This window comes from Bubalus bubalis, chromosome 2, assembly GCF_019923935.1.
Source record: "Bubalus bubalis isolate 160015118507 breed Murrah chromosome 2, NDDB_SH_1, whole genome shotgun sequence".
NCBI lineage: Eukaryota > Metazoa > Chordata > Mammalia > Artiodactyla > Bovidae > Bubalus > Bubalus bubalis.
In genome coordinates this window covers 38,352,489-38,378,293 of record NC_059158.1, presented here as the reverse complement: position 1 = coordinate 38,378,293, position 25,805 = coordinate 38,352,489, and the positions used below count along the sequence as shown (strand labels likewise).

Below are 25,805 nucleotides of genomic sequence, written 5' to 3'. Positions count from 1 at the left end.
CAAAACCTAGCCAGTGTGTGATTTTGCATGCTAAAGTGGATCAGCAAATGACTGTGCATGTAAAACCGCAAACTCAAATTTAGAACCTAAGTTGAGGTGTTTTGGAAGTGACTGTAGGTTATTTGCAGAACTTAAACATGGGTTTCATTTCACTGTTATATTCACACGACAATAAATCCTACAGCACTGTAACAAAAGTCAAATGGCAATCGATAGAAATGACTAACATGGAGACTATCCCCAACAGCTGTCTTCAGCTTGTAAATCGATGCACTGAAATCACTGCGAAATATGGGCCATGAGCAAAGAGTGGAAGAGTCGACCCATTTCAAAGGGTACAGCAAATTAAACTGTATTTCTGTACTCTGTAATTAAAATGCAGTAATACGTGTAGGAGTCCATGCCTACAATTTTGTAACGTCTCATAAATATTTTCTGCATGAAGTAGTAGTTGGTGTCCTCTTAGCTAAAATTTTCTTAAACCTCAGAAAACATTCTTAATGTGTAGCTGCTTAAGTGTGATTGAATGTGCCAGTGCCTGCTCTGTGTTTACTTAAGCACGTCTTTGTGTCTCATAGGCATGCCCTTGCATTTGTCCTTTTAAAGGTAAAACTGTACTAAAACCTTTCTGAAACTGCCTAAGAACAGATGGCACCATTTAGGCAGATTCATTCAAATTTAAGCGCACATTTTAAACAAATGTGCTCTTGGCACGACAGACAGTGCCTTTGGAACAATTCTAGTGATGATTAATCATCTGCATGCAGAGAGCTTTCACATTTTATATCAGTCTCTGTATACAGCCCCATGTTAGGCCGTACAGAGACAAGAAGGAAGAGAAGGCCTGGACCTTGCCCTCAAGGTGTTTATAACACAGTTCAGGAGCTACTGGCAAAATGTGTGAAATGAGAGTGGACAATGAAAAAAAAGCTAAATGTGCAGGATAGAAAGTGATCTGTTTTCAGCACTGAGCATCCTGATCATTGAGGTAAAACCTAAGAATGCTAACCGTTTCTGCATTGTGGAAGCTCTCCACCTTCCTTCTGGTCCCAGGTTTCTAGAGCCAAAGACCACCCTGGTGCTCTGCCTTTCTCACCCTCTAACTGCTTGCTCAGTCTCCTATTCTTTTATTGTGCTCTTTTCTCTCCAGTCTGTAAAAACAGCCATGTCTGAAGCTATCTGTGGTCACCATATTTCTTCCTCTTGGGGAACTCTCCCATAGCTCTGATTCTCATTGGATTGGTTGTTATTGTTCAGTTGCTCAGTCATGTTTGACTCTTTGCAACCCCATGGACTGCAGCACGCCAGGCTTCCCTGTCCTTCAGCATCACCCAGAGCTTGCTTGTCCATTGAGCTGGTGATGCCATCCAACCATTTCGTTCTCTATTGTCCCCTTTTCCTTCTGCCTTCGATCTTTCCAGCATCAGGTCTTTTTCAACAACGATTTGGCTCTTCACATAAGCTGGCCAAAGTACTGGAGCTTCAGTTTCAGCATCAGTCCTTCCGATGAATATTCAGGGTTGATTTCCTTTAGTATTGACTGGTTTGATCTCATCGCTGTCCAATGGACTCTCATTGGATTGGTACTGTCACACACCCAAATCTTAGAACTTGGAATTGGATGACCTGGTTTCTTTAAGCTCATGTTCCATTGCTTACTAGTGTTGAAATCTTAAGCAAATTTACATAAAGTAATTTTGTTTTTCATGCCTTTGAAATGCCATAATAAAACTTGCTTTGCTGCAGAGAGTTATACTAATTACCTATTGAAGTGTTGAAGTGGTCCATGAACTGTAAAAGGTCATAAAGATGTCTCACTACTGATGTTTACTGTTCAGATGCCTCTGATGTCCTCATTTCGAACCACAGTTTCTCTGTACCCCAGATTAGAATGTCCAAGAGCTGGACTGATAATTGTCATTAAAATGCCTTACCAGCATCTTGAACTTAATGTTACCCCAAACAACCTCATCACTTTCCCTCATGCTGTGTCTAATCCATTCTGTAGCATTTACCTCCATCTTCTCCTTTCCTTCTCCAAATAACTATTACCTCTCACCTGGGTTACTACATTCTTTCCTTACTAGTGTCCCACCCCCAAATTTATTCTTGTTTCCTCCACCTGTTCCCCACCTTGCAGTCAGAGTAATGCTTCAAAAGCACATATTTGATTATAACAATCCCACCTAAACCACTCAATTAAACTGTCACACTCTCTAAGACTAGTAGCTCCAGTTTCTTCTACTGTGCCTTACATGACTGTTTATCAAAACTCTTTTTAAAATATGGTTCTCTGACACTCTGAATTGAGTATATTCTTTCAAACATAGCCTAACCGCAGCAGAGAACACTGGAATCTGAAGAATCTAAATCTAGTGTTGCCAATAAATAGCACACAAAGTGATAAACCGTATTTGCTCCAGCCTTTTCCCCGTGCTACGGAATTTCTTTGGGAAACACACATACTTGTTTGTTTGATGACTGCATTTGATTAGTTTTTATCCCAGCATGACTATCTGTTGAGGTAATTCTGGATTTTTACTGTTTTGCAATTCTGTGCTATCTACAAATGAAACTATATCTCTTCACCCAAACAATTTTGAAAGAATGGAGTAGGGCAGAACAATAGCATTCCACGAAGACACCTTTGCTTTCTACTCCACTCAGGGGTATTTTCTAACTGGCTTCAATCCAAGGACTTTCAGATATCTTCAATTTCTCTTTATATCCCCAAGGATATTTTGAGGGACTTTATTAAATAAACTGAATTTACTTGACCTATGAATTTTTATAACCCTATCAGAAAAGTGAATGAAATTGAGGTGAATCAGTGCTGACTTTTTTCTAACTGGTTATTGACCATCATTTAATAATCCTTTTTTTTTTTAGATTCTTTTTGAGGCTTTGGTATCAAAAATGTTTTAATCTGTCACTTGCCAAATATTTCCCTTTTCAGAGGGTTGAGAATAAATAACTTTCTTTTATAGAGTAAAAGTCTAAAACCCAGGCTCACTGGTCCCTTACAGATGCATCATATTGGTAGTCTGTGGCTGATGACAGTTAGTTTCCTCCAGCTTAGCAGAAGCCTACTTCTCAGGAAAGGCCTATCTGAAAGGTTCTACAGAGGCTCTCACTTCCCACCTCCTCCCACCTAGACTCTGAGCTCCTTGAAGGCAGGGACTAAGTCTGATGCATCATTGTAACCCTTGCAAAGCAATATACAATAGTTATTTAAAATCGTCTGTTAAATTGTTGGCTCTTGTTAATTTCTAGTTTTCCAGAATCTCTATGGCATGCTTGATAATTTTAGAACTCCCTAGGCAAAGTGAAATACAATTTGAGTCTAAAAATTAGAATTCTTTGTACAGCAAGACTGACTTAAATCTCTAAATCTATCTTGGACTTCAATTACTCTCTGTGCCTGATTCCAGAGCTCTGATTAACCCCTAGCCTGAACATCTTCAACTACCCTTTCTCCTCCCCGGATTGTCCCCTTGATGGTCAAGTATTGGCCAGTATGTCTTACTGGAAAAGTATGCTCTTCTCCTACTCTCCAAATAAGCCTATTCAAAATTCATTTATTTTCATAAATTCCTTGCACTATTCCTAACTGAGTGGCAAAGAACTGATGCTTTTGAACTGTGGTTCTAGAGAAGACTCTTGAGAGTCCCTTGGACAACAAGGAGATCAAACCAGTCCATCCTAAAGGAAATCAGTCCTGAATATTCATTGGAAGGATTGATGCTGAAGCTTAAGCTCCAATAATTTGGCCACCTGATGTGAAAAGCCAACTCACTGGAAAAGACCCTGATGCTGGGAAAGACTGAGGGCAAGAGGAGAAGGGGGCAACAGTGGATAAGATGGTTGGATGGCATCACCAACTCAGTGGACATGGGTATGAGAAAACTCAGGGAGATAGTGAAGGACAGAGAAGCCTGAGTGACGCAGTTCATGGGGCTGCAGAGTTGGACAGGACTTAATGACTGAAAAACAACAGCAAATTCCTAACTAGCATTAACTACTGTGGTCAGAAAGCCCATTTAAACATTTGTGCATATAGTAGAAGATAACTAATATTCAAACTCTGGAAAAATCCATTGTTCTAAATGGATTTTTAAATGTCTATCACTTTAAAAATTATGCCATTGTAATGGACAGTTTGCTATAGGGTAGTAAGGAATGATGGTGGAATCCACCAGGCTACAACCGAATGTTTGACGGTTAACCCATTTCATGCAGTGTAGAGAGTGGTTTGGGTTATAGTAAACAGTGAAAGTCAAAGTCTCTCAGTCATGTCTGACTCTTTGCAACCCCATGGACTATACAGTCAGTGGAATTCTCTAGGCCAGAATATTGGAGTGGGTAGCCTTTCCCTTCTCCAGGGGATTTTCCCAAGCCAGGGATCGAACCCAGGTCTCCCACTTTGCAGGTGGATTCTTTACCAGCTGAACCACAAGGGAAGCCCAAAATCAAAGTTGCTCAGTTGTGTCCGATTCTTTGCAATCCCATGGACTATACAATCCATGGAATTCTCCAGGCCAGAATACTGGAGTGGGTAGCCCTTCCCTTCTCCAGGGTATCTTCTCAACCCAGGGATCACACCCAGGTCTCCCGCGTTGCAGGCAGATTCTTTACTAGCTGAGCCACAAGGGAAACCCAGGAATACTGGAGTGGGTAGCCTATCACTTCTCCAGTGGATCTTCCATGGAATTCTCCAGGCCAGAATACTGGAGTGGGTAGCCTACTCCTTCTCCAGAGGATCTTCCCAACCCAGGAATCAAACTGGGGTCTCCTGCATTGCAGGCAGATTCTTTAACAGCTGAGCTACCCAGGAAGCCCTTCAAAATGTAAAAGATGACTCAAAAATGACCTGGTCAGACAATGGTGGCTTCAAACTGTGTATCTAAAAGGGACCTGTGGTAGCAATGTACTTGTGGAGTGGTATTTGAATCTGCTTTTGCAGCTTTACAAAACAGAGCTTTAAATCGAGGAAATACCACACCTCTGTATTGAAGGCTAAAAGCTTCTTCTCCTCCAGCCCTTCAAGCCATTTACTGGCACTGGCTGGGCTACCATCCTAAGAAGCTCTTTCACTGAACAAGAATCATTTCCTACAGAACAGGAGATATTCCTAGGCTGAAAGGGAAACATGAAAAGAAATGGTAGAGCAACAAGAATTGGGAAACAGTGATAAGCATTTTCAAAAGCCTGTCTATTCATCTTCCCTGTTGGAATCTGCAGATGTACAACTTCTAATCCCGATGCTCTATGATTTTGTTACACATATTCTTATTGGTAGAGCAACAAAACTTTTCACTTTTGTTCATTATTTCATCATCATTTGTGTGGGCATGGCCATGTTCAAGATTGAAAATTTGGGGACTTCCCTGGTGGTCCAGTGGCTAAGACTCTGTGCTCTCAATGCCAGGGGCCTGGGTTTGACCTCTGGTCAGGGAACTAGATCCTACATTTGCAACATCTGCATGTTTCAACCAAACAAGTAAATAAATACATATCAAAAGTAAATAAATATCATGCGTTTGAAAAAAAGATTGAAAATTTTGATTTTAGGGGCAAAAAATGATATGTGAGGTATGATTTTTGTGTTTACATAGTATACTATTAAGGTGCTTCCCAGATGGGGTTAGTGGTAAAGAACCTGACTGCCAACACGGGAGACTTAAGAGCCATGGGTTTGATCCCTGAGTCGGGAAGAGGACTCAGGGATCCTCACTCCAGTATTCTGGCCTGGAGAATCCAATGGACAGAGAAGTCTGGGGGGCTATGGTCCATAGGGTCACAGAGTCAGACATGACTGAAGTGACTTAGCACACATGAACAATACTCTAGTACGTTTTTTGTACCTTTTTTCTACTTTCAGTTAATCTCGTATGTTTTCAATCACTTCAAAACTGATTATAAATAGTTAATACAGTCTTCAATGATTTGAATAATTTATTTATGTTACATATAAGATTTCCTAGGATCCTTTGAATACTTGCCTTTTCTTGTCGGATCTTATAGCTTATATTCCATTCTTATGCACCAAAACTTTTCTTTTGTTTTCACTCACTTTTCTATTTTAGAGTGAAATAGCTCAACAAGAATTTCCCTTATTTTAGGATAAGTCAGGGGAAGGAAATCTCTCTTAGGCTGAAGAGGAGTTTGTAATATATGTGCTTGTGACTTTTAAAGCAAACCAGCTAAGAACAACAACATCAGCCAGCAAATCCAGAATTCAGCTTTCACTCCAATTCTCCTTGCTTGGTAACACTTTCTAAGCAGATATTCTATTTGACCTGTTCCTCTGCTCATCTGCTCTATCTGAATTGAAGACTGAGAATACTAATTGCCTAGGTGTTTCCCAGACTAATATTTGAGCCTTTCAGATTAAAGCTCACTCTTAACCAAGGATTATCTAGCCCTCCTCTGATTGTTTAAATGATTTCTTATCTAATTCCTCCCGTGGCACATCTTGGCCCACGAGGCCAACCATGGTGGGCAAGAGGCCCACCATGCACCCTATGAACTCTAACTCAGCCTGGAAAAGTAAGGCCTGACCAAACCTAGTGGTTTAGCATGAGACCCTAAAAACACCCATCTCAATCTTTTCTTTCTTTCTAAAACAGCATCATTACTTTTATTTTTAACCAACTAATATGTATTGACTTTTCACTATATCTACGGCACCAGGAATAGCAAGAAAAATACAGCATGCCACATAAAGTAATAATTACAATTCAGCAGAACATATTTATAATAGAGTAAAGGGAAAATTATATTTGACCTGCCCCCCGCAAATAGAGCAGCTGCATTTTCCCAGAGTTGTCAGAGGCAGATTCATTCACAATAAATCTTGAGCCAGAACAAATACTGCGAGTATTTATAAATACTCAATAAATACGTGAGTATCTGAATACTCACGATAAATCCTGAGTATTCTTTAGGAGTTTTGCAGTTTTACAAGGCAGATCAAAAGACAGAGGTAGCAATGACACTAAAGTACAAAATCTAAGTTGTTTCAGAATATACATACTGCTTAGCAGCAAAATATCCCCAATTAGATCACCCTCTATTGGAATTAATGACCCTAAACTGCTCATTTTCCTTTCTGGTTTTTCGTTTTATAAGATACCTGGCTTTTAGAAAAGTGATCAAACTCATTGCCCCTAGTAGAAAGATTTCTAGGTCCAGCGCATTATCAAAGTAGCTCTGTAAAAGGGAAAACAGACCAGGCATACTAATTTTGTTTAAAGTTTAAAAGAAAGCTTTGGAACAGTCTGAAACATAAGTTAAGACTGTGTTAGCAATTGTGATTCACCTTTCTGATAAGAATAGCCTGTTTGTTTTATTGTTTATCCTTTCTAACACATCTGGAATCAATTTGATGGATTTTTGATTTTCATGCCTTCAGAGATCTGCTTGTTGTTGTTCTTTAGTCACTAAGTCATGTCCAACTCTTTTGTGACCTCCCTGGTGGCTCAGATGGTAAAGAATCTGCCTGCAATGGAGGAGACCTGGGTTCCATCCCTGGGTTGGGAAGATCCCCTGGAGGAGGGCATGGCAACCCACTCCTGTATTCTTGCTTGGAGAATCCCCATGGACAGACATGCCTGGTGGGTTACAGTCCATGGGGTGGCAGAGTCAGACATGACTGAGCGACTAAGCAGACACACAGGGCTGCAGCCCATCAGGCTTCTCTGTCCTGGGATTTCCCAGGCAAGAATCCTGCAGTGGGTTGCCATTTCCTTTTCCAAGGGAATCTTCCTGACCCAGGGGTAGAACCTGTGTCTCTTGCATTGCAGGCAGTTTCTTTACTGCTGAGCCACTGGGGAAGCTTTCAAAGATCTGTCAGCTGACTTCAAAATTTTAGGAAAATTGAGTGTCAGAGTTAGTGATGACTCTTCAGTTGGATGTCAAGATTCAGAAGATTGCTTCCCTATGGGTCATTTCTTCAAAATTAGGCAAATCAAAGTCAAACACATTTACTAAAAAAAATATAAACATGCTAAAATCAGCACATATGGCAAATTGAGAAAGAATTTATCTATATCTTAAATCAGAGCTATGTTCAATTATCATCTCTGTTTAATATCATTGAGCTGGGAATCATCATATCAACACCAGGACAAAGGTTTGTTCTCTGAACAATGGAAAATATATCACCCCAAGTGTTCCCCACCTTTTTTTTTTTTAACTTGACTGCAAGAAGAGTCATAGCTAAATTTCGTCCTCAATGGCATCCTTGTTGTCTAGCATATTCATTTTTCATCTTTTACATTAAGTTTAACTATTTTGTCTCTTCTCTTCCTATTAAAATTCAGTCTCATTTAACAATTTCCAAGTTTTACCATACACATAATTGGAAAAAATAATATTATAAGGATTAAAAATCTAATGATCTTCTCAAGAATTTATGGCAGTTCATTTAAACTGGCTTTAGGGAAAACTTTTTGTTTTTTAATACATACTATATACCTCAAGATGATAAGTAAATTGAAAATAACCTTTACTATCCTGTGTATATACAGCCTTGACGTACTCCTTTTCCTATTTGGAACCAGTCTGTTGTTCCATGTCCAGTTCTAACTGTTGCTTCCTGACCTGCATACAGATTTCTCAAGAGGCAGGTCAGGTGGTCTGGTATTCCCATCTCCTTCAGAATTTTCCTCAGTTTATTGTGATCCACACAGTCAAAGGCTTTGGCATAGTCAATAAAGCAGAAATAGATGTTTTTCTGGAACTCTCTTGCTTTTTCCATGATCCAGAGGATGTTGGCAATTTGATCTCTGGTTCCTCTGCCTTTTCTAAAACCACCTTGAACATCAGGAATTTCACGGTTCACGTATTGCTGAAGCCTGGCTTGGAGAATTTTCAGCATTACTTTACTAGTGTGTGAGATGAGTGCAACTGTGCAGTAGTTTGAGCATTCTTTGGCATTGACTTTCTTTGGGATTGGAATGAAATATCAATAACCTCAGATATGCAGATGACACCACCCTTATGGCAGAAAGTAAAGAGGAACTAAAATGCCTCTTGATGAAAGTGAAAGTGGAGAGTGAAAAAGTTGGCTTAAAGCTCAACATTCAGAAAACGAAGATCATGGCATCCGGTCCCATCACTTCATGGGAAATAGATGGGGAAACAGTGGAAACAATGTCAGACTTTATTTTTCTGGGCTCCAAAATCACTGCAGATGGTGACTGCAGCCATGAAATTAAGAGACGCTTACTCCTTGGAAGGAAAGTTATGACCAACCTAGATAGCATATTCAAAAGCAGAGACATTACTTTGCCAACAAAGGTCTGTCTAGTCAAGGCTATGGTTTTTCCAGTGGTCATGTATGGATGTGAGAGTTGGACTGTGAAGAAGGCTGAGCGCCAAAGAATTGATGCTTTTGAACTGTGGTGTTGGAGAAGACTCTTGAGAGTCCCTTGGACTTCAAGGAGATCCAACCAGTCCATTCTGAAGGACACCAGCCCTGGGATTTCTTTGGAAGGAATGATGCTAAAGCTGAAACTCCAGTACTTTGGCCACCTCATGCGAAGAGTTGACTCATTGGAAAAGACTCTGATGCTGGGAGGGATTGGGGGCAGGAGGAGAAGGGGACGACAGAGGATGAGATGGCTGGATGGCGTCACTGACTTGATGCACGTGAGTCTGAGTGAACTCCGAGAGTTGGTGATGGACAGGGAGGCCTGGCGTGCTGCGATTCATGGGGTTGCAAAGAGTCAGACACGACTGAGCAACTGATCTGATCTGATCTGATCTGATCCTGTGTACAGACAATAACACACCAAGCAGAACTCAGATATACATTTGAAAAATCTTATTCTTATGAAAGAAGTTTTATCCTGTCAAATTGGTTGTGATAGCTCTCAATGCAATGTTTGAGTTCAGACATCAAGACCTGGACTCAACACAGATCTGAGGAAAATTTCATTCACAGTACAGATACTGAAGGAAGAACCCTCAAAGTACAGGGGTTTAGTTTTTATATACATTATTTTACTCCTTTATAGTCTAATAATATATTCTCAAAATTTTGAAGATTTCACAGTTCTCTCTATGGCTATGAAGATCTCTTGCTGTTAGAACTGGCAAGTCCCAAACATGATCAATTTCCTGTTGAAGGTTTGGGGCAGCTGAGAAGACCCTTGTCTCCTCCCTCCTAACTTGAAATTTACACAAGAAATAGATGTAAAAGTCAGTCTGCCAAAAAATGAAAGTATCTATCAACAAGAAGTGCTAGAAGAATAGCTTCTTCTATGTCTACTTAATAAGAAACATTGACTTCTTATACCCAAAATTGATTTCCTGCCAGCTTCCCTCATGTGTATTCCTGGTTGTAAAATAAGCCAAAGCAATCTATCTGAACTATTATCCCAATTTCTTATAGAAACAGCTTTGCTGCTGCTACTGCTGCTAAGTCACTTCAGTCGTGTCCGACTCTGTGTGACCCCATAGATGGCAGCCCACCAGGCTCCCCCGTCCCTGGGATTCTCCAGGCAAGAACACTGGAGTGGGTTGCCATTTCCTTCTCCAATGCATGAAAGTGAAAAGTGAAAGGGAAGTCGCTCAGTCGTGTCCAACTCTTAGCAACCCCTTGGACTGCAGCCTACCAGGCTCCTCCGTCCATGGGATTTGCCAGGCAAGAGTACTGGAGTGGGGTGCCATCGCCTTCTCGTGGGTTAATCTCTGCCTCGTTGCCCTCTGCTCCACTCCTTCCCTTCCCTCTCCTGTGCTCTACATTGCAGGGACACTGAGTACTAAAGGCAGCATTTCCCCAAGACTCATTTCAGCTGGGATCCAGCTGGGAAGAAAGGGAGGGGGAGAAATACTCTGGCTTCTCCCCATTTCCTGCCTCCCACCACCCTGCCAATGCCTCCCACCAGCTGAGACCCATCTATAGTTTATAGTAGCTTCCCGCTGCTAGTCATCTCTGAGTTGCATCACCATCCCGTGGCTGGCATCTCAGATTCTTCCACCATCCATGAAACAAAAGTATCTGCGTTGATTTCCTCTATTTCAAAAAGAGTGGTTTATTTTCCTTGTTTGATCCTGATTGATACACTCAGTTAAATACACAACAATTTAATATAAAGCTCTGAGATGTTATACAAGACTGATAGAAGTATAAAGCTTTTGTATTTCTTTCAAAGTTACAGGCAAGACACTGCCCATTTTGTACACAAGATCCTTGAAACAAGTACATTGTTGTTCTTTAGTCGCTGAGTCGTGTCTTACTCTTTGAGACCCCCATGGACTGCACTCTGCCAGCTTCCTTGGTCGATGGGATTCTCCAGGCAAGAATACTAGAGTGGGTTGCCATTTTCTTCTCCAGGGGATCTTCCCGACCCAAGGATTGAACCCGTGTCTGCTGCATTGGCAGGCGGATTCCTTACCAGTGAGCTACCAGGAAAGCACTTCAAACAAGTATAGATACAATTAACCTGCAATTCAATGCCTAGAAGTTTGCGATCTGAATAATGAAAACCATATAACCAAAAATGTCAAAATGTTTCCCAAGTTTTTATTTGTCTGCCTGAAGAATCATAGCTAAACTTTGTTCTTAACGGCAATAATTAATTTATTCCAGTCGTCTATCATATCCATCTATCTTCTTTTAAACTAAGTTCACCTTAACTTTTTTTTCTCTTTGACATTTTTTTTGACCTGGTTTATATGTGTTTTGAAATTGTAACTTGCTTCAAACCCATTTGGAAAATAGATTATATATTTACACACACATATGTTTTCTTACTGAAAAAGCCATGTTACATTTGAATTTTATGAAGAATAATGAGTCATTATTTTGTACAAATGACACACATTCATTAAGACAGACTGAGTTAGATTATGGTAGCAATTTAATAAATAGCACCACAATCTCTGAGGCTTAAAAATCACAATTTTTAAATCACAAGGTTTCTTTCCTGCTCATATTATTTCTCCAGGATTGTGAAATGGTGACTCTGTTCCATGTACTTGACCCCTCGAGACTGGTGAGGATGCTGCCATCTTCCAAGGCCACCACCCCGACATGAAGCTTTCAGGGTTTGCCACAGAGGAGCAGATTAAGGAGAACTTCATATTAATTCTTACAGGCTTCAGACTAAAACTGACATGCCACTGTCATTCAGATTTCATTGGTTAGAGCACTTGAACTCTATTAACTTCAAAGAAGCATGTGCCAGAAGGAATAACCAAGAAGTTTTGGTAAACACTGGTAATCCCCACCACACTCATTATTTTAAAAATCTAAACAACACAAAAAAGAACAAAGATGAAAATCTCCCTCGAAAAATGTTAGTTTGATAAAAATTATTTATTTTTAATATATGTATACAAATGTAAGAACATATAAGAGTACTTTACCAAAAAAAAAGCATACTACACATGTTGTTATTGTTGCTCAGTTGCCAAGTCATGTCCAACTCTTTGCGACCCCGTGGACTGCAGCACACCAGGTTTCCCTGTCCTTCACCATCTCCCAGAGTTTGATCAGATTCATGTTCATTGAGTCCATGATGCCATCCAACCATCTCATACTCTGTCACCCTCCTCTCCTTCTGTCCTCAATCTTTCCCAGCATCAGGATCTTTTCCAATGACTTGGCTCTTTATGTTGGTACCCAAGTATTGGAGCCTCAGCTTCAGCATCAGTCCTTCCAATGAATATTCATGGTTGATTTCCTTGAGAATTAATTGATTTGATCTCTTTGCTGTCCAAGGATTCTCAAGAGTCTTCTCCAACACCACAATTCAAAAGCATCAATTCTTTGGCACTCAGTCTTCTTTTCATAGTCCAACTCTCACATCTGTACATGACTACTGGAAAAACCACAGCTTTGACTATATGGACCTTTGTCAGCAAAGTGATGTCTCTGCTTTTTAATATGCTGTCTAGGTTTGTTACAGCTTTACTTCCAAGGAGCAAATGTCTTTTAATTTCATGGGTACAGTCACCATCTGCAGTAATTTTAGATCCCAAAAAAAGAAAATCTGTCACTGCATCTACTTTTTCCCCTTCTATTAGCCATCAAGTGATGGGACCAGATGCCATGATCTTTGTTTTTTGAATGCTGAGTTTTAAGTCAGCTTTTTCACTCTCCTCTTTCACCCTTATCAAGAGGCTATTTTAGTTTCTCTTTGCTTTCTGCCATTAGAGTGGTATTGTCTGCATCTCTGAGGTGGTTGATAATTCTTTCAGTAATCTTGATTCCAGCTTGTGATTTATCCAGCATTCATTCATCCAGTACATCATTGCTCATGATGTACTCTGCATATAAGTTAAATAAGCAGGGTGACAATATACAGCCACGATATACTCTTTTCCCAATTTTGAACAAGTCTGTTGTTCCTTGCCCAGTTCTAACTGTTGTCATACTATTCTTAATTGAAAATTATTAAATTAAATTTTATTTGAATTTAATAGAAGAAAAAGGAAATAAAACTGAAGGAACTGATGACCTTCCAACAAAATTTTTTTTCATGGTAAAAGACGCATATCCTTTTTTCTAAAAGTATCTCTTTAGAATTAAGGAAAGCTCATGGAATTAAACAACTTGGGTCATTATATTTTTTAACCATATGGTTGATATGTAGACAGCATCTATTCCTTTCTTGGACTTCCCTCATGGCTCAGCAGTAAAGAATCCACCTGCCAATACAGAAAATGTGGGTTTGATCCCTGAGTTGCGGTGGGAAGATTCCCTGGAGAAAGAAATAGTAACCCACTCCATAATCCTTGCCTGAGAAGCCCTATGGACAGAGGAGCCTGGCAGGCTGCAGTCCATGGGGGTTACAAAAATGTCAGATACCACTCATTCACTAAACAACAGCTTCTTTCTTGCTTTGCAATATAAGGAAATCAGCTCACTTCTAACACCACTCCCTCTTCTATTTTCTAACTCCAAATTTGCGTTTCATCTACTATTAATTTATATTTTCAAGGTTTATAATATTCACTTTACACAGTTGCTTAGTTTTACATCTACAGTTAAATAAATTCAATGTTTTCCACCATACCTTTTGTGATGCTTCTGGGTTCCCACATCCTTTAATTTGGTTCATCTCTTAACTGATTAGACTTGACTGTCAAGTAATTTTTAAAAAGGATCACTGGGTTCATTTTCTTCCAGAATTCACACATGCTTAAAATTACTCATCTGATGTCTTTGCTTTTTAAGGACAATTTGAAAATTTGGCTGGGTATAAAATTATTGGGACACAATATTCTTGCTTTAGAACTTGTTCCACTGTCTTCTGGCATTGAACATTGCTGTGGAAAAGTCCAAGTACAAACTTTTTTTTTTTTTAATATTCACTCATAGTTGGCTTGCATTTTTCTGACTGGATGTTCATAAAGTTCCTAATTTAGCTTTGGAAATTAGTAGCCTCAGTAGATTTTATCTTGGAGTAGAGCTCTTTCAATTTGAAACACAGCATGTCCTTTTCATCTGCAGATTCAAGTAACTCCAGATTTCAGGAAACTTCTCTCTCTCTCTCTCTCTCATTCTTTATTCATGTTTTTTTTCCTGTTGCCCTCATTCTTTTCTTCAGGATTTCTAATTATGCACAGTTGGTTTCTCCTTTGTTTCTCTGATTATTTTCAGCCACATTTCCTCCTCTTCTCCTTTTCCATCTCTTCCTCTTCTTCCTTGTTTTTCTTCTCCTTTTCTTCTTTATTTTTTGCTTTTTAATGGACTCTCATCTCTATAATGGCTTTCTTCTCTTTCATTTCTAGGTACTTCAAGCTTACTTTTATCTTCTTGTCTTGCAATCTTTTCTTTGATTTTTTCTATATTTTTAGGTATTTTTAAAACCGAAGATTGCATTTAGGTAACATATTTAAGATTATGAAGTATACTACCTTGTTTCCTGAGGTAAGCAGTCTTCAAACGTATGTTGCTTTACCCATCACACTCCACATTTATGAAAAGATCTTTAGCTATTTTCCTTCTTATAATTTTATCTTTAAGCATGTCCATCTTTTTCCTAGAGAGTTCAAATTCACTTTGTTTATTACATAGATTTACTCTGCACATTTCATTCTTAACTTTAAGAGCACACACTTACTTAAGTGTGTGTGCGCTTAGTTGCTCAGTCATGTCCAACTCTTTGCAACCCATGGACTGTAGCCTGCCAGGCTCCTCTGTTCATGGAATTCTCCAGGCAAGAATACTGGAGTGGGTAGCCATTCACTTCTCCAGGGGATCTTCTTGGCTCAAGGACCTAACCTGGGTCTCCTGCATTGCAGGTGGATCCTTTACCATCTGAGCTACCAGGGAAGCCCTTGAGAGCATATACTTTCCTCAAATTTTTGCACTAAAAGATCTGGGGTGGTAAAATTTCTTAAGTCACAAACTCCCTGAATTCCACTCACCAAGGCCATCTTTCTTGGCCATAAGCCTAGACTACTAACCATAAAAACAGCCTGTCTTTAACTCTTTTGGACTCACCTTCTATAGTGCAGAATGAATATCTAAATCACATTTCTCTATCTTACTTGCCTGTGTCCTTAGATCTCATCACTCTAACCAGACGATCATTGGATTTGCATTTAAGAATTGTGACCCTTTCTTTAAGGCGAAACCATATCCTGCCTGAGGTTGGAGGATATATGTGCTGGCTCTCAGCACCCTCCCTTGCCGTAATTCAAACTTCACAATATTTGGCAGATTTCCTCATGGTTTGGGGTTACGGCTATTTCCTTATTTCACTGATGATGGCTTTCCCCTTCTACTTTTCATTTTTTGTCACTGTTGTTGGTGGGTTTTAGTAACAGGGAGTAAAGGCTACTGTTTTTCTGCTGTTTAATCAGAAATCAGAATTTTAAAGATCAGAAGAAACTCAGGAGCTAAGTTTTTACAGCCAATAAGATTGTGTTTCTCTAATTATGTATATGGGTTAAGTACATTTTAATATTCTAATAATGGCTGCACTGTACCACTTCATTTATTTTAATAAACATTTTAGATTTGAAATTCATGGTTCATGCAATACTATTAATCAGGTTAGATGAGAGCAGAATGCAAATGATGTTATAGACAGAATCACTGGTTAAGAATGACTGTATATTTCTCATATATATTAAAAAAAAAGAGGGAGAAAAATGCCTGGGATATACTAAGGGCTCAAAATTCATGTTCCCTTCTTTCTATACCTAACAACATATATTCAGTAGGTTAGAGAAGAAGTTAGAATTGTCAACACATCTTTTGCTAGGGCTCCTAGCTGCTTAAATCAAATCCCTTATGACTATACAGTGGAATTGAGAAATAGATTTAAGGGACTAGATCTGATAGACAGAGTGCCTGATGAACTATGGACGGAGGTTCATGACATTATACAGGAGACAGGAATCAAGACCATCCCCAAGGAAAAGAAATGCAAAAAAGCAAAATGGCTGTCTGAGGAGGCCTTACAAATAGCTGTGAAAAGAAGGGAAGCAAAAAGCAAGGAGAAAAGGAATGATATTCCCATTTGAATGCAGAGTTCCAAAGATTAGCAAGGAGAGATAAGAAAGCCTTCTTCAGCAATCAAAGCAAAGAAATAGAGGAAAACAATAGAATGGGAAAGGCTAGTGATCTCTTCAAGAAAATTAGAGATATCAAGGGAATATTTCATTCAAAGATGGGCTCAATAAAGCACAGAAATGGTATGGACCTAACAGAAGCAGAAGATATTAAGAAGATGTGCCAAGAATACACAGAACTGTACAAAAAAGATCTTCACAACCCAGATAATCACGATGGTGTGATCACTCACATTCACCTAGAGCCAGACATCCTAGAATGCGAAATCAAGTGGGCCTTGGGAAGCATCACTATGAACAAAGCTAGTGGAGGTGATGGAATTCCAGTTGAGCTCTTTCAAATCCTGAAAGATGATGCTGTGAAAGTGCTGCACTCAATATGCCTACAAATTTGGAAAACTCAGCAGTGGCCACAGAACTGGAAAAGGTCAGTTTTCATTCCAATCCCAAAGAAAGGCAATGCCAAAGAATGCTCAAACTACCGCACAATTGCACTCATCTCACACGCTAGTAAAGTAATGTTCAAAATTCTCCAAGCCAGGCTTCAGCAATACATGAACCGTGAACTTCCAGATGTTCAAGCTGGTTTTAGAAAAGGCAGAGGAACCAGAGATCAAATTGCCAACATCCACTAGATCATGGAAAAAGCAAGCGAGTTCCAGAAAAACATCTGCTGCTGCTGCTGCTAAGTCGCTTCAGTCGTGTCCGACTCTGTGCGACCCCATAGACGGCAGCCCACCAGGCTCTGCCGTCCCTGTTTTATTGACTATGCCAAAGTCTTTGACTGTGTGGATCACAAGAAACTGTGGAAAATTCTGAAAGAGATGGGAATACCAGACCACCTGACCTGCCTCTTGAGAAACCTATATGCAGGTCAGGAAGCAACAGTTAGAACTGGACATGGAACAACAGACGGTTCTAAATAGGAAAAGGAGTACATCAAGGCTGTATATTGTCACCCTGCTTATTTAACTTATTTGCAGAGTACATCATGAGAAATGCTGGGCTGGAGGAAGCACAGGCTGGAATCAGGATTGCCAGGAGAAATATCAATAACCTCAGATATGCAGATGACACCACCCTTATGGCAGAAAGTAAAGAGGAACTAAAATACCTCTTGATGAAAGTGAAAGTGGAGAGTGAAAAAGTTGGCTTAAAGCTCAACATTCAGGAAATGAAGATCATGGCATCTGGTCCCATCACTTCATGGCAAATAGATGGGAAAACAGTGGAAACAGTAGCTGACTTTGTTTTTGGGGGCTCCAAAATCACTGCAGATGGTGATTGCAGCCATGAAATTAAAAGACGCTTACTCCTTGGAAGGAAAGTTATGACCAACCTAGACAGCATGTTCAAAAGCAGAGACATTACTTTGCCAACAAAGGTCTATCTAGTCAAGGCTATGGTTTTTCCAGTAGTCATGTACGGATGTAAGAGTTGGACTATAAAGAAAGCTGAGCGCTGAAGAATTGATGCTTTTGAACTGTGGTGTTGGAGAAGACTCTTGAGAGTCCCTTGGACCGCAAGGAGATCAAACCAGTCCATCCTAAAGGAGATCAGTCCTGAGTGTTCACTGGAAGGACTGATGTTGAAGCTGAAACTCCAATACTTTGGCCACCTGATGGGAAGAGCTGACTCATTTGAAAAGACCCTGATGCTGGGAAAGATTGAGGGCAGGAGGAGAAGGGGACGATAGAGGGTGAGATGGTTGGATGGCATCACCAACTCAATGGACATGGGTTTGGGTAGACTCTGGCAGTTGGTGATGGACAGGGAGGCCTGGCATGCTGCGGTTCATGGTGTCACAAAGAGTCGGACACGACTGAGCGACTGAACTGAACTGAACCAGCTGCCTATTGAGCGTAATGATAAACGAATGCTCTTCTTATTATAATAAGAGCAGGGTGAGATGGATTTAACCTGTCAAGTATTTTGTGCTTCCCAGGTTTACAAATCTTGGAGAACACTTGCTAATTATATACAACTAATAAATCTTTCAAAAAAAAATCTGTGAGGTTGTTTTATTCAGTGTCTCTCTAATAGTCTAGTGGAATATGATGCCAGAACTCTAATTGCAACCCAAATTCTCTTGTTTCTCACACACACTACACAAGGAACTTGAGGCTTAGAGAGCTGTTGACAAACACAATCACACAGTAAAGCTGCTGTTTCCTTCCTGTGCTGTCCTCATGCTATTAGACAATGTGTCCAGTGACGGCTGTTTCAGTACCAGTATCTGCACCAACCTACTAACTCCATTCACAGCCTGTCTCCCAACTGCCTTTGCACTTCCACAAGGTCACACAACTCAGTAAAAAGTTTGGTGGAATGCAAAGTCTGAGAGCTTACAGAACACATCAGTACAATGCAGATACATTGAGTATACTTTTTTTTTTTTTTTTAAATTTCAACCAAAGAATTAGGCAGAAAGACCTTTAAGAGCTCCTGGGAAAATAATTTACAAATCACATAAATGCTGTTGGTAGGCTGGTTATTTAGAAAATAACCTCTTCCAAAAGGGTTGAAGCACCACAAATTAAATTTTAAAATGTCAAAGTCATCTGTGATATCCTCTGTACTCCCCAAGAGGCACTGTGTACCATAAAATCACCCCAATTCTGGGCCTGGGATTACAGGTCCTTTCTCCTGAAATCATCAAGTCTTCTTCTCCACGTGAATTAAAAAAATAATAATTGATGACTGACCAACTATGTAGTTGCCAGGTGCTGAGAGACTACAGCAGAACACGACTATAGTCTTGTTTTAAACAGTTGCCAGCTGAGAACTGTAGTGTCTTTCCAAATGTTACACTATATGTATGTGTGCAGTCCCTCAGTCTTCTCCAACTCTTTATAGCCCCATGGACTGTAGCTCCCCAGGCTCCTCTGTTCATGGGATTTTCTAGGCAAGAATACTGGAGTATCTTCCTGACCCAGGGGTCAAACCCATGTGCTTTGTGTCTCCTGCATTGGCATGCAGATTATTTACCACTAGTGCCACCTGGGAAGCCCATTATACTATATATATTTAGCATAGGGTGTGTGTGCGAAGTCACTTCAGTTGCATCCAGCTCTTTGCGACCCCATGGACTGTAGCTGCCAGACTCCCCTGTCCATGGGATTCTCCAGGCAAGAATACTGGAGTGGGTTGCCATGCCCTCCTCCAGGGTGTCTTTAAACCCAGGGGTTGAACCGGCGTCCTTTATGTCTCCTGCATTGGCAGGTGGGTGCTTTACCACTAGCATCACGTGGGAATTTAGCATATTATTGCTTCTGAATTTATCAAGGTAAAGAGCAACACCAGGTAACAATCATATAAGAAATTACACCCGAGGTTATTTGGACACTGTGTTAGTTCTCCAGCACAAAAACTAGGCAACTTAGGCAACTTCAACAACAGAAATTTGCGATCTTACAGTTCTGAAGGCTAGACATCCCAAACGGAGGTGTTAGCAGGGCTGGTAATTCCTTCTGAGGACTGTGAGGAAGGACTCCGCCCCAGGCCTTTCTCCTCAGCTTGTAGATGACTGTTCTCATGTTCACATGACACACTCCCTCTATATCTGTCTGTCTCCAAATTTCCTACTTTATAAGGGTACCAGTCGGAGAAGGCAATGGCACCCCACTCCAGTACTCTTGCCTGGAAAATCCCATGGACGGAGGAGCCTGGTAGGCTGCAGTCCATGAGGTTGCTAAGAGTCAGACACAACTGAATGACTTCAGTTTCACTTTTCACTTTCATGCACTGGAGAAGGAAATGGCAACCCACTCCAGTGTTCTTGCCTGGAGAATCCCAGGGACGGGGGAGCCTGGTGGGCTGCCGTCTATGGGGTCGCACAGAGTTGGACACGACTGAAGTGACTTAGCAGTACAGTAGCAAAGGGTACCAGTGATGTTGGATTAGGGCCCACACAAATGACCCCATTTTGAGTTGATCACCTCTCTAAAGACACTATCTCTCAATAAGGCTACATATTCTGAGGTACTAGGGGTTAGGACTCCAACATGGGAATTAGATAAGGTGAGACAATTTAATGCACAAAAGACAGTACTGTGGAGTTTTGGTAGAAAGGATCCCCAGACACTACTCTCTTCTCCAAAGTCGCTTGTAAAATAATGCCGTGTTAGTTTAATTATGGGCTTCCCAGGTGGTGCTAGTGGTAAAGAACTTGCCTCCCAACACTGGAGATGCAGCAGACCCGGAATTTGCTCCCTCGGTCAGGAAGATCCCCTGGAGGAGGGCGTGGCAACCCACTCCAGTACTCTTGCCTGGCGAATCCCATGGATAAAGGAGTATGGAGGGCTACAGTCCATGGGTCGCAAAGAGTCAGACACAACTGAAGTGACTTAGCCCGCAAGCGGTCTAATTATTCACTTTGAGCAACACTATGGCTTCCTAAAATGAATACTTAAATGGCACTTTCACCAATGGAGATTGCTAGAAGGAGCATCTGATTTTTTTAATCTAGGACAGCTTCTGTCAAGATGCAGTTAAAAAAAATCCTGGATTTTACCTGGATCTTGACAGAAGAGCAAGTAGAAATAATCAGAAACAGAAATACAGATGGCAAATAAAGGTATAAAAGAATTTGGTAATCAAAAATGCAAGTTAGAACAAAATTCATTTGACTACCAAATTGGCAGAACTTTCCAATCTTGTGGTGTTGGCAAGGGCACAGAATAGGGATCTGTTCACATACTTCTCTGGGAGTGGGTTTCAACCAGCTGCTTAACAGTAAAACCTGAACTGCCCCAAATTTAGACTGAGCATACTTAAAATGCTAAAATGCATATTCCTGGGCTCCACTGCTGAGAACATGAACCCATCCATCAGATATGGGGTCCTGTGTCTTTGGACTAGCATGGCGTATGCTGATACAAGCTATCCTCGGGCCACACGTGGGGACAGTGTGCTCTAGACTGTGGGTGGGGCTGGGCAAATCATCTCAGCAATGGGGCTGTGCAGGGGGATCGAATGCAGAATGTCTTGTCCAATTAGGTTTAATTAATTGAGAGCACCATTTCAGTGCTAAGACAAAAAGTACCAAGTCATACTTGCTACTGGTGGGCTTTGACGTTGGGTCACAAACAGTTCAGCTTTTACAATATTTATTCTCTTTGGCATAGCAAATCAACTTTTGGAAAAAAAAAAAAAATCTACCCCAAGGACATAATCAGGTTTTATTCAAAACATTGGTAGGATTACAGAAATTATTTAAAAGTGGGTTCTAAAAATAAGAAAAGGATGAAGCTACTCTTAATAACTTTTCCTTAAAATTCTGGCTCTCAGTAGGAGAACTTAAAAGGGAAGAGCATGCTTGCTTTGGTCCCCATATTCAGGCTTTGTTTTGCAAATGTTTTCTGGTTACCATGGAAACTTCTGGATTTCTCTGTGTAAATGGGAAATTGGGAACCTCGTCTTCCGAAAAAAAATGATTAGTGTGTTCTTTTTATCCTGGTAAGCTCATTGCGTGCTGACAAATTACATTCTGACAGCTCAGTTGTAATCTAAAACATGCCTCTCTGGAGACTCTGAATAATAAAGTATTTCCAGGGATTGACAGTTATTCTTCGTTTATATTTTTATGTATTTGCTTTCAATGAATTCAAGAGATAATCTGAAGTGTTGCATACTTGCTATGCTTTTTAAATAATTCAGAAATGTATCCTCACTTGAAAAATCTGACATGTGTCAATTTGATTACCGCGCTCATGAATTGTGGTGTAAGGAAAGAACATAAGCTTCTGAAATGGTCAGACTTGGAGCTGAAGCCAAGTTCTGCCACCTACTAGCAGTGCGACCTTGTGCAAGCAGTCTAACTCTTTGAGCCTTATTTTCCATCTATAAAATGAGAGTCAGAAATAATATGTACAAGTATCCACAACAGTGACAAGTCTACCGAGTAGGTTCTTGATAGAACATGGTAGTTATTACCAGAGAAAAAAATAAAAGCAAGCACAGAAACATCCAAAACCTATTAGACTTGGTTTAAAAGCAATCAGGCTTCACACAGGAAAAAAAAAAAATGAATAAAATTGTAAAGTAATGCACAACCAGCATTATTAGAATTGGACTTCTCCAGGTTTCAGCTATTTGTACTATTGTGAAACACTCAGTGGTAAATAATAGGAAAAGACTGTCAGAATTTTGTAAGATGAGAACAGAAGAGCTTATACAAAGGAAGCTCAAGGTCCTCAAAACTTTACACAACAATAATCTGAGAAGATGCAGTTGGCTCAAGTTAGAGGCATAACTTTGAAAGCGCAAATTCGTTAACAGGGGCCATGGTGAACAAGGGCCAGGAGCCCTCCCTGACCCATTCAAGGTGAAGGGATGGAATTGTGAGAACAAGGCCTAGCCTCCTCTGGGATGAGTCACTTTAGGAAGACGGTCAGCAAAGAGGCAGGGGTAGGTTTCGCCTCATGTTTTCCAGGAGCATTTATGATCTCCCATTTTTATTTTTCATACTCCGTTGGTGGGCAGGACCCATTTACAGTCTGTACCTCTCAGTTTGCTGTTGATTAAACTATGTATGGAGGAGCAGGATTTTTAGTGAAACATGTTAAATCTTTCATTATTACACTCCCTACTTCTTAATCTGCCTTTATTCCTGTCCCTTCAATTACTGTGACAAATGAGCACAATGGATGACTGCGTGGGCAAAATGTTGAAACAATACACAAATGCAAAACACTGTAAACAACAGAAAATATTCTGAAATTGAAAACTAGGCACAGCTCTCTAAGTGAAAATAGTAATTTAAGGGTCCTTAAATCCATATTATATGTGGCACCTCAAATCAACATTTTTAAGCTAGTCTGTTGAAAAGTACTGATGCAGAACCAGTAAAACAACAATGAAACAAAGGGCCCAGAGCCATGACAGATGTCAACACCTTGTCAACATGACAGATGTCATGCTTTCATTACCTGATTTCCCATTTATCTGTCTTGTATTTAAGGTGGTACATTCCAAGGGGTGAAAATGGGGCAGAAGGAAAGTCACTTGAGGGAGACTTTCTCAGACTACTTTTCCTCCCAGCTTATTGTCTCTTCTGTTGTTTGTCATCAGAGACAGGGTAGAACACAGAACTCAGGGAGCATGGTTTGAAAAGGAAAGTGCCTGTTTCCACACTACCACCACCCAAATCACCAGTAGCGCTTCTTAATTCCTTTCAGTGCAGTGTGACCCTCCATCTCCAATCAGTAACTGGTTGAGGCCCATGACCCATCTGGGTTAATCCTGTCTCCTGCTTATGGTTCCAAGGCAAAATATAGGTGACCAGTTAGGTGTAAATGTCAGATTAGCAATAAATAGCTTTTAGCACAAGAATATCCCCAATATTGCACTGAGGTATACTTCTATCACATACCATGGCAGTGTTCCTGGATCTGCCAACAAGAGCTGCAAATGCATAGAGCACTTCCTATGCTCCAAGTGTTATTCTAAATTCTTCATTAATTCTCTAAACCCATGAAAATCCATGGATAGGTAAACAAATGCTAGTATATGGATGACTGGAGGTTAGGAAGAATAAGCTACATAATTTTAAGTTGCAAAAATTCCTATAATGAAGACTTCGGATGAGTTGTCATGGGCTGGCTGCAAATCAATTTGTATAAAATTTAAAAATACAAAATTAAAAGAGACTAGATTTTAGTCCCTGCTCATTAACTAGCTAAAAGACCTCGAGAAAGTCTCCTCAATTCTCTGGTTCTAGGTTTCCTTTTCCTAAAACATGGGATTTGGATGAGATTATTTTTAAAGTCATTGCTGTCCCCCAGATTCCATTATATTTTACAGTGTGCAAACACAGCTTGCAGAGAAAAGCTTATTACCTCTGCAATCATTCTGTTGGTGTCACCCAAGAAAAGCAGATTCAGAGCTTCTTCCTCTGTGGTCGCCTGATGAAGAGACAAATTTTTCAGGTGGATATTCTGATCAGGGTCCTCCAGGACTGTCACTTTCCTAGGGAAAAAGGAAACAACAGCTTTGAGAAGGAAAAGAACTTCAAGTCTTTCTTACAGGTTTCCTTTTTGAAGGCCGTATGTGTGACGCCTTGAATTTATAAAATCAAGAAGTACACGGGGCATCAGACAGTACTAGATTAGCATCCAATACCGACATTCCCCTGGCAGTACTACCAAATAGCTTTGGGGCTGAAAAGTACATTACAAGCTCCTAATTCAAAGGCAGCTTTATTGGGAATCATCAGATCCCCAGAGCATCTGAAAATGCATATTCTTACTGAATTTAAAATGCCCGTGGACAACCTTCTACCTGTGTCAGGAAGCTTGGCTATGCCTCTTTTTTGCCATGTCATAATTCAGTTTCTTACATTAGGTGGTACTGATTTTTCTCTTTCTAATTTTTCCCTTTTGTTCAATTTCATATTACTTCAATCTATGTGACATTTCAAACTGGTTAGCTCACCAATTTAAACACGATGAAAATTGAGGCATTTGTCATCCCTCTGGGAGTTATTCCCTGGTTTTCTTATTAAGGTGAGTTAAAAATTCTCAAGAAGTCTTCTAATAAAATCCTAGTTTATAATTATTATTTTTATGTCCATCAGATATGTTTTTTGACCTTTCTTCTTTTACAACATCACTTTTCCTTCCATTGACTCCTTAGGTTTGGAATTACATTCATTTATTAAAACTCCTCAAGAGACATTTTGGTGCCAACACTGTGTCCTCCCATGTGAATCTTAACACTGTCTCAAGAGCTGGCTTGTCAAAACTCTCCTCAGAGTCCTCTTAGGACTTTCTGGCAACTTCTGGAACACAATTTGGCTAAATTCCTAATAGTCTTTCAAAGGACTACAAATTCAAGCAACAGAATTACTAAAGAGAGTTCCCTGTTACCTCCTGAGTTTTGCCTTCGTGATCATTTTTAAAATTGTTGAGGAAAGGAAATCTGTAATTCACAAGTGTTGCCAAGTGTCTCTCCAGGTGTCTGCACTCGCTCACAACAGCAGAACTGATGATGCCAGGAGGTCTGCTGGCATCATCTAGCCTGCCATCATCATCATGCCTCCCTTCAAAGTACCACCAGCAAGTGGACATGTGTCACTCACCTACTGACAAAAACACACTTAGAAAACTTTAAAAGTGAAGATTTTGCAAAGCCCATAAGTTTTCAGCCTTCCCTTCTGTAAGGGGACTCTCTGGATTTTCATATGTAATTTGTGGGCACTTAAAATACTAATTGCAGGAAGAAAGTGTAGTTTTTCCAGCCCATCTGTGACCAATATGTCACTAATA

General features: G+C 40.2%; 1 protein-coding gene across 5 annotated transcripts in view; it reads right to left on the bottom strand.

The window, feature by feature from the left end:
• Positions 1–25,805, bottom strand: part of KIF6 (kinesin family member 6) — a 425,992-nt gene that overhangs the window by 269,602 nt on the left and 130,585 nt on the right. For all 5 annotated transcript variants that reach the window (XM_006074723.4, XM_006074724.4, XM_006074725.4 and 2 more), the window contains exon 6: positions 24,378–24,507. In XM_006074723.4, the coding sequence (XP_006074785.4) occupies positions 24,378–24,507 (130 nt within the window). The remainder of the gene's footprint in view (positions 1–24,377; positions 24,508–25,805) is intronic.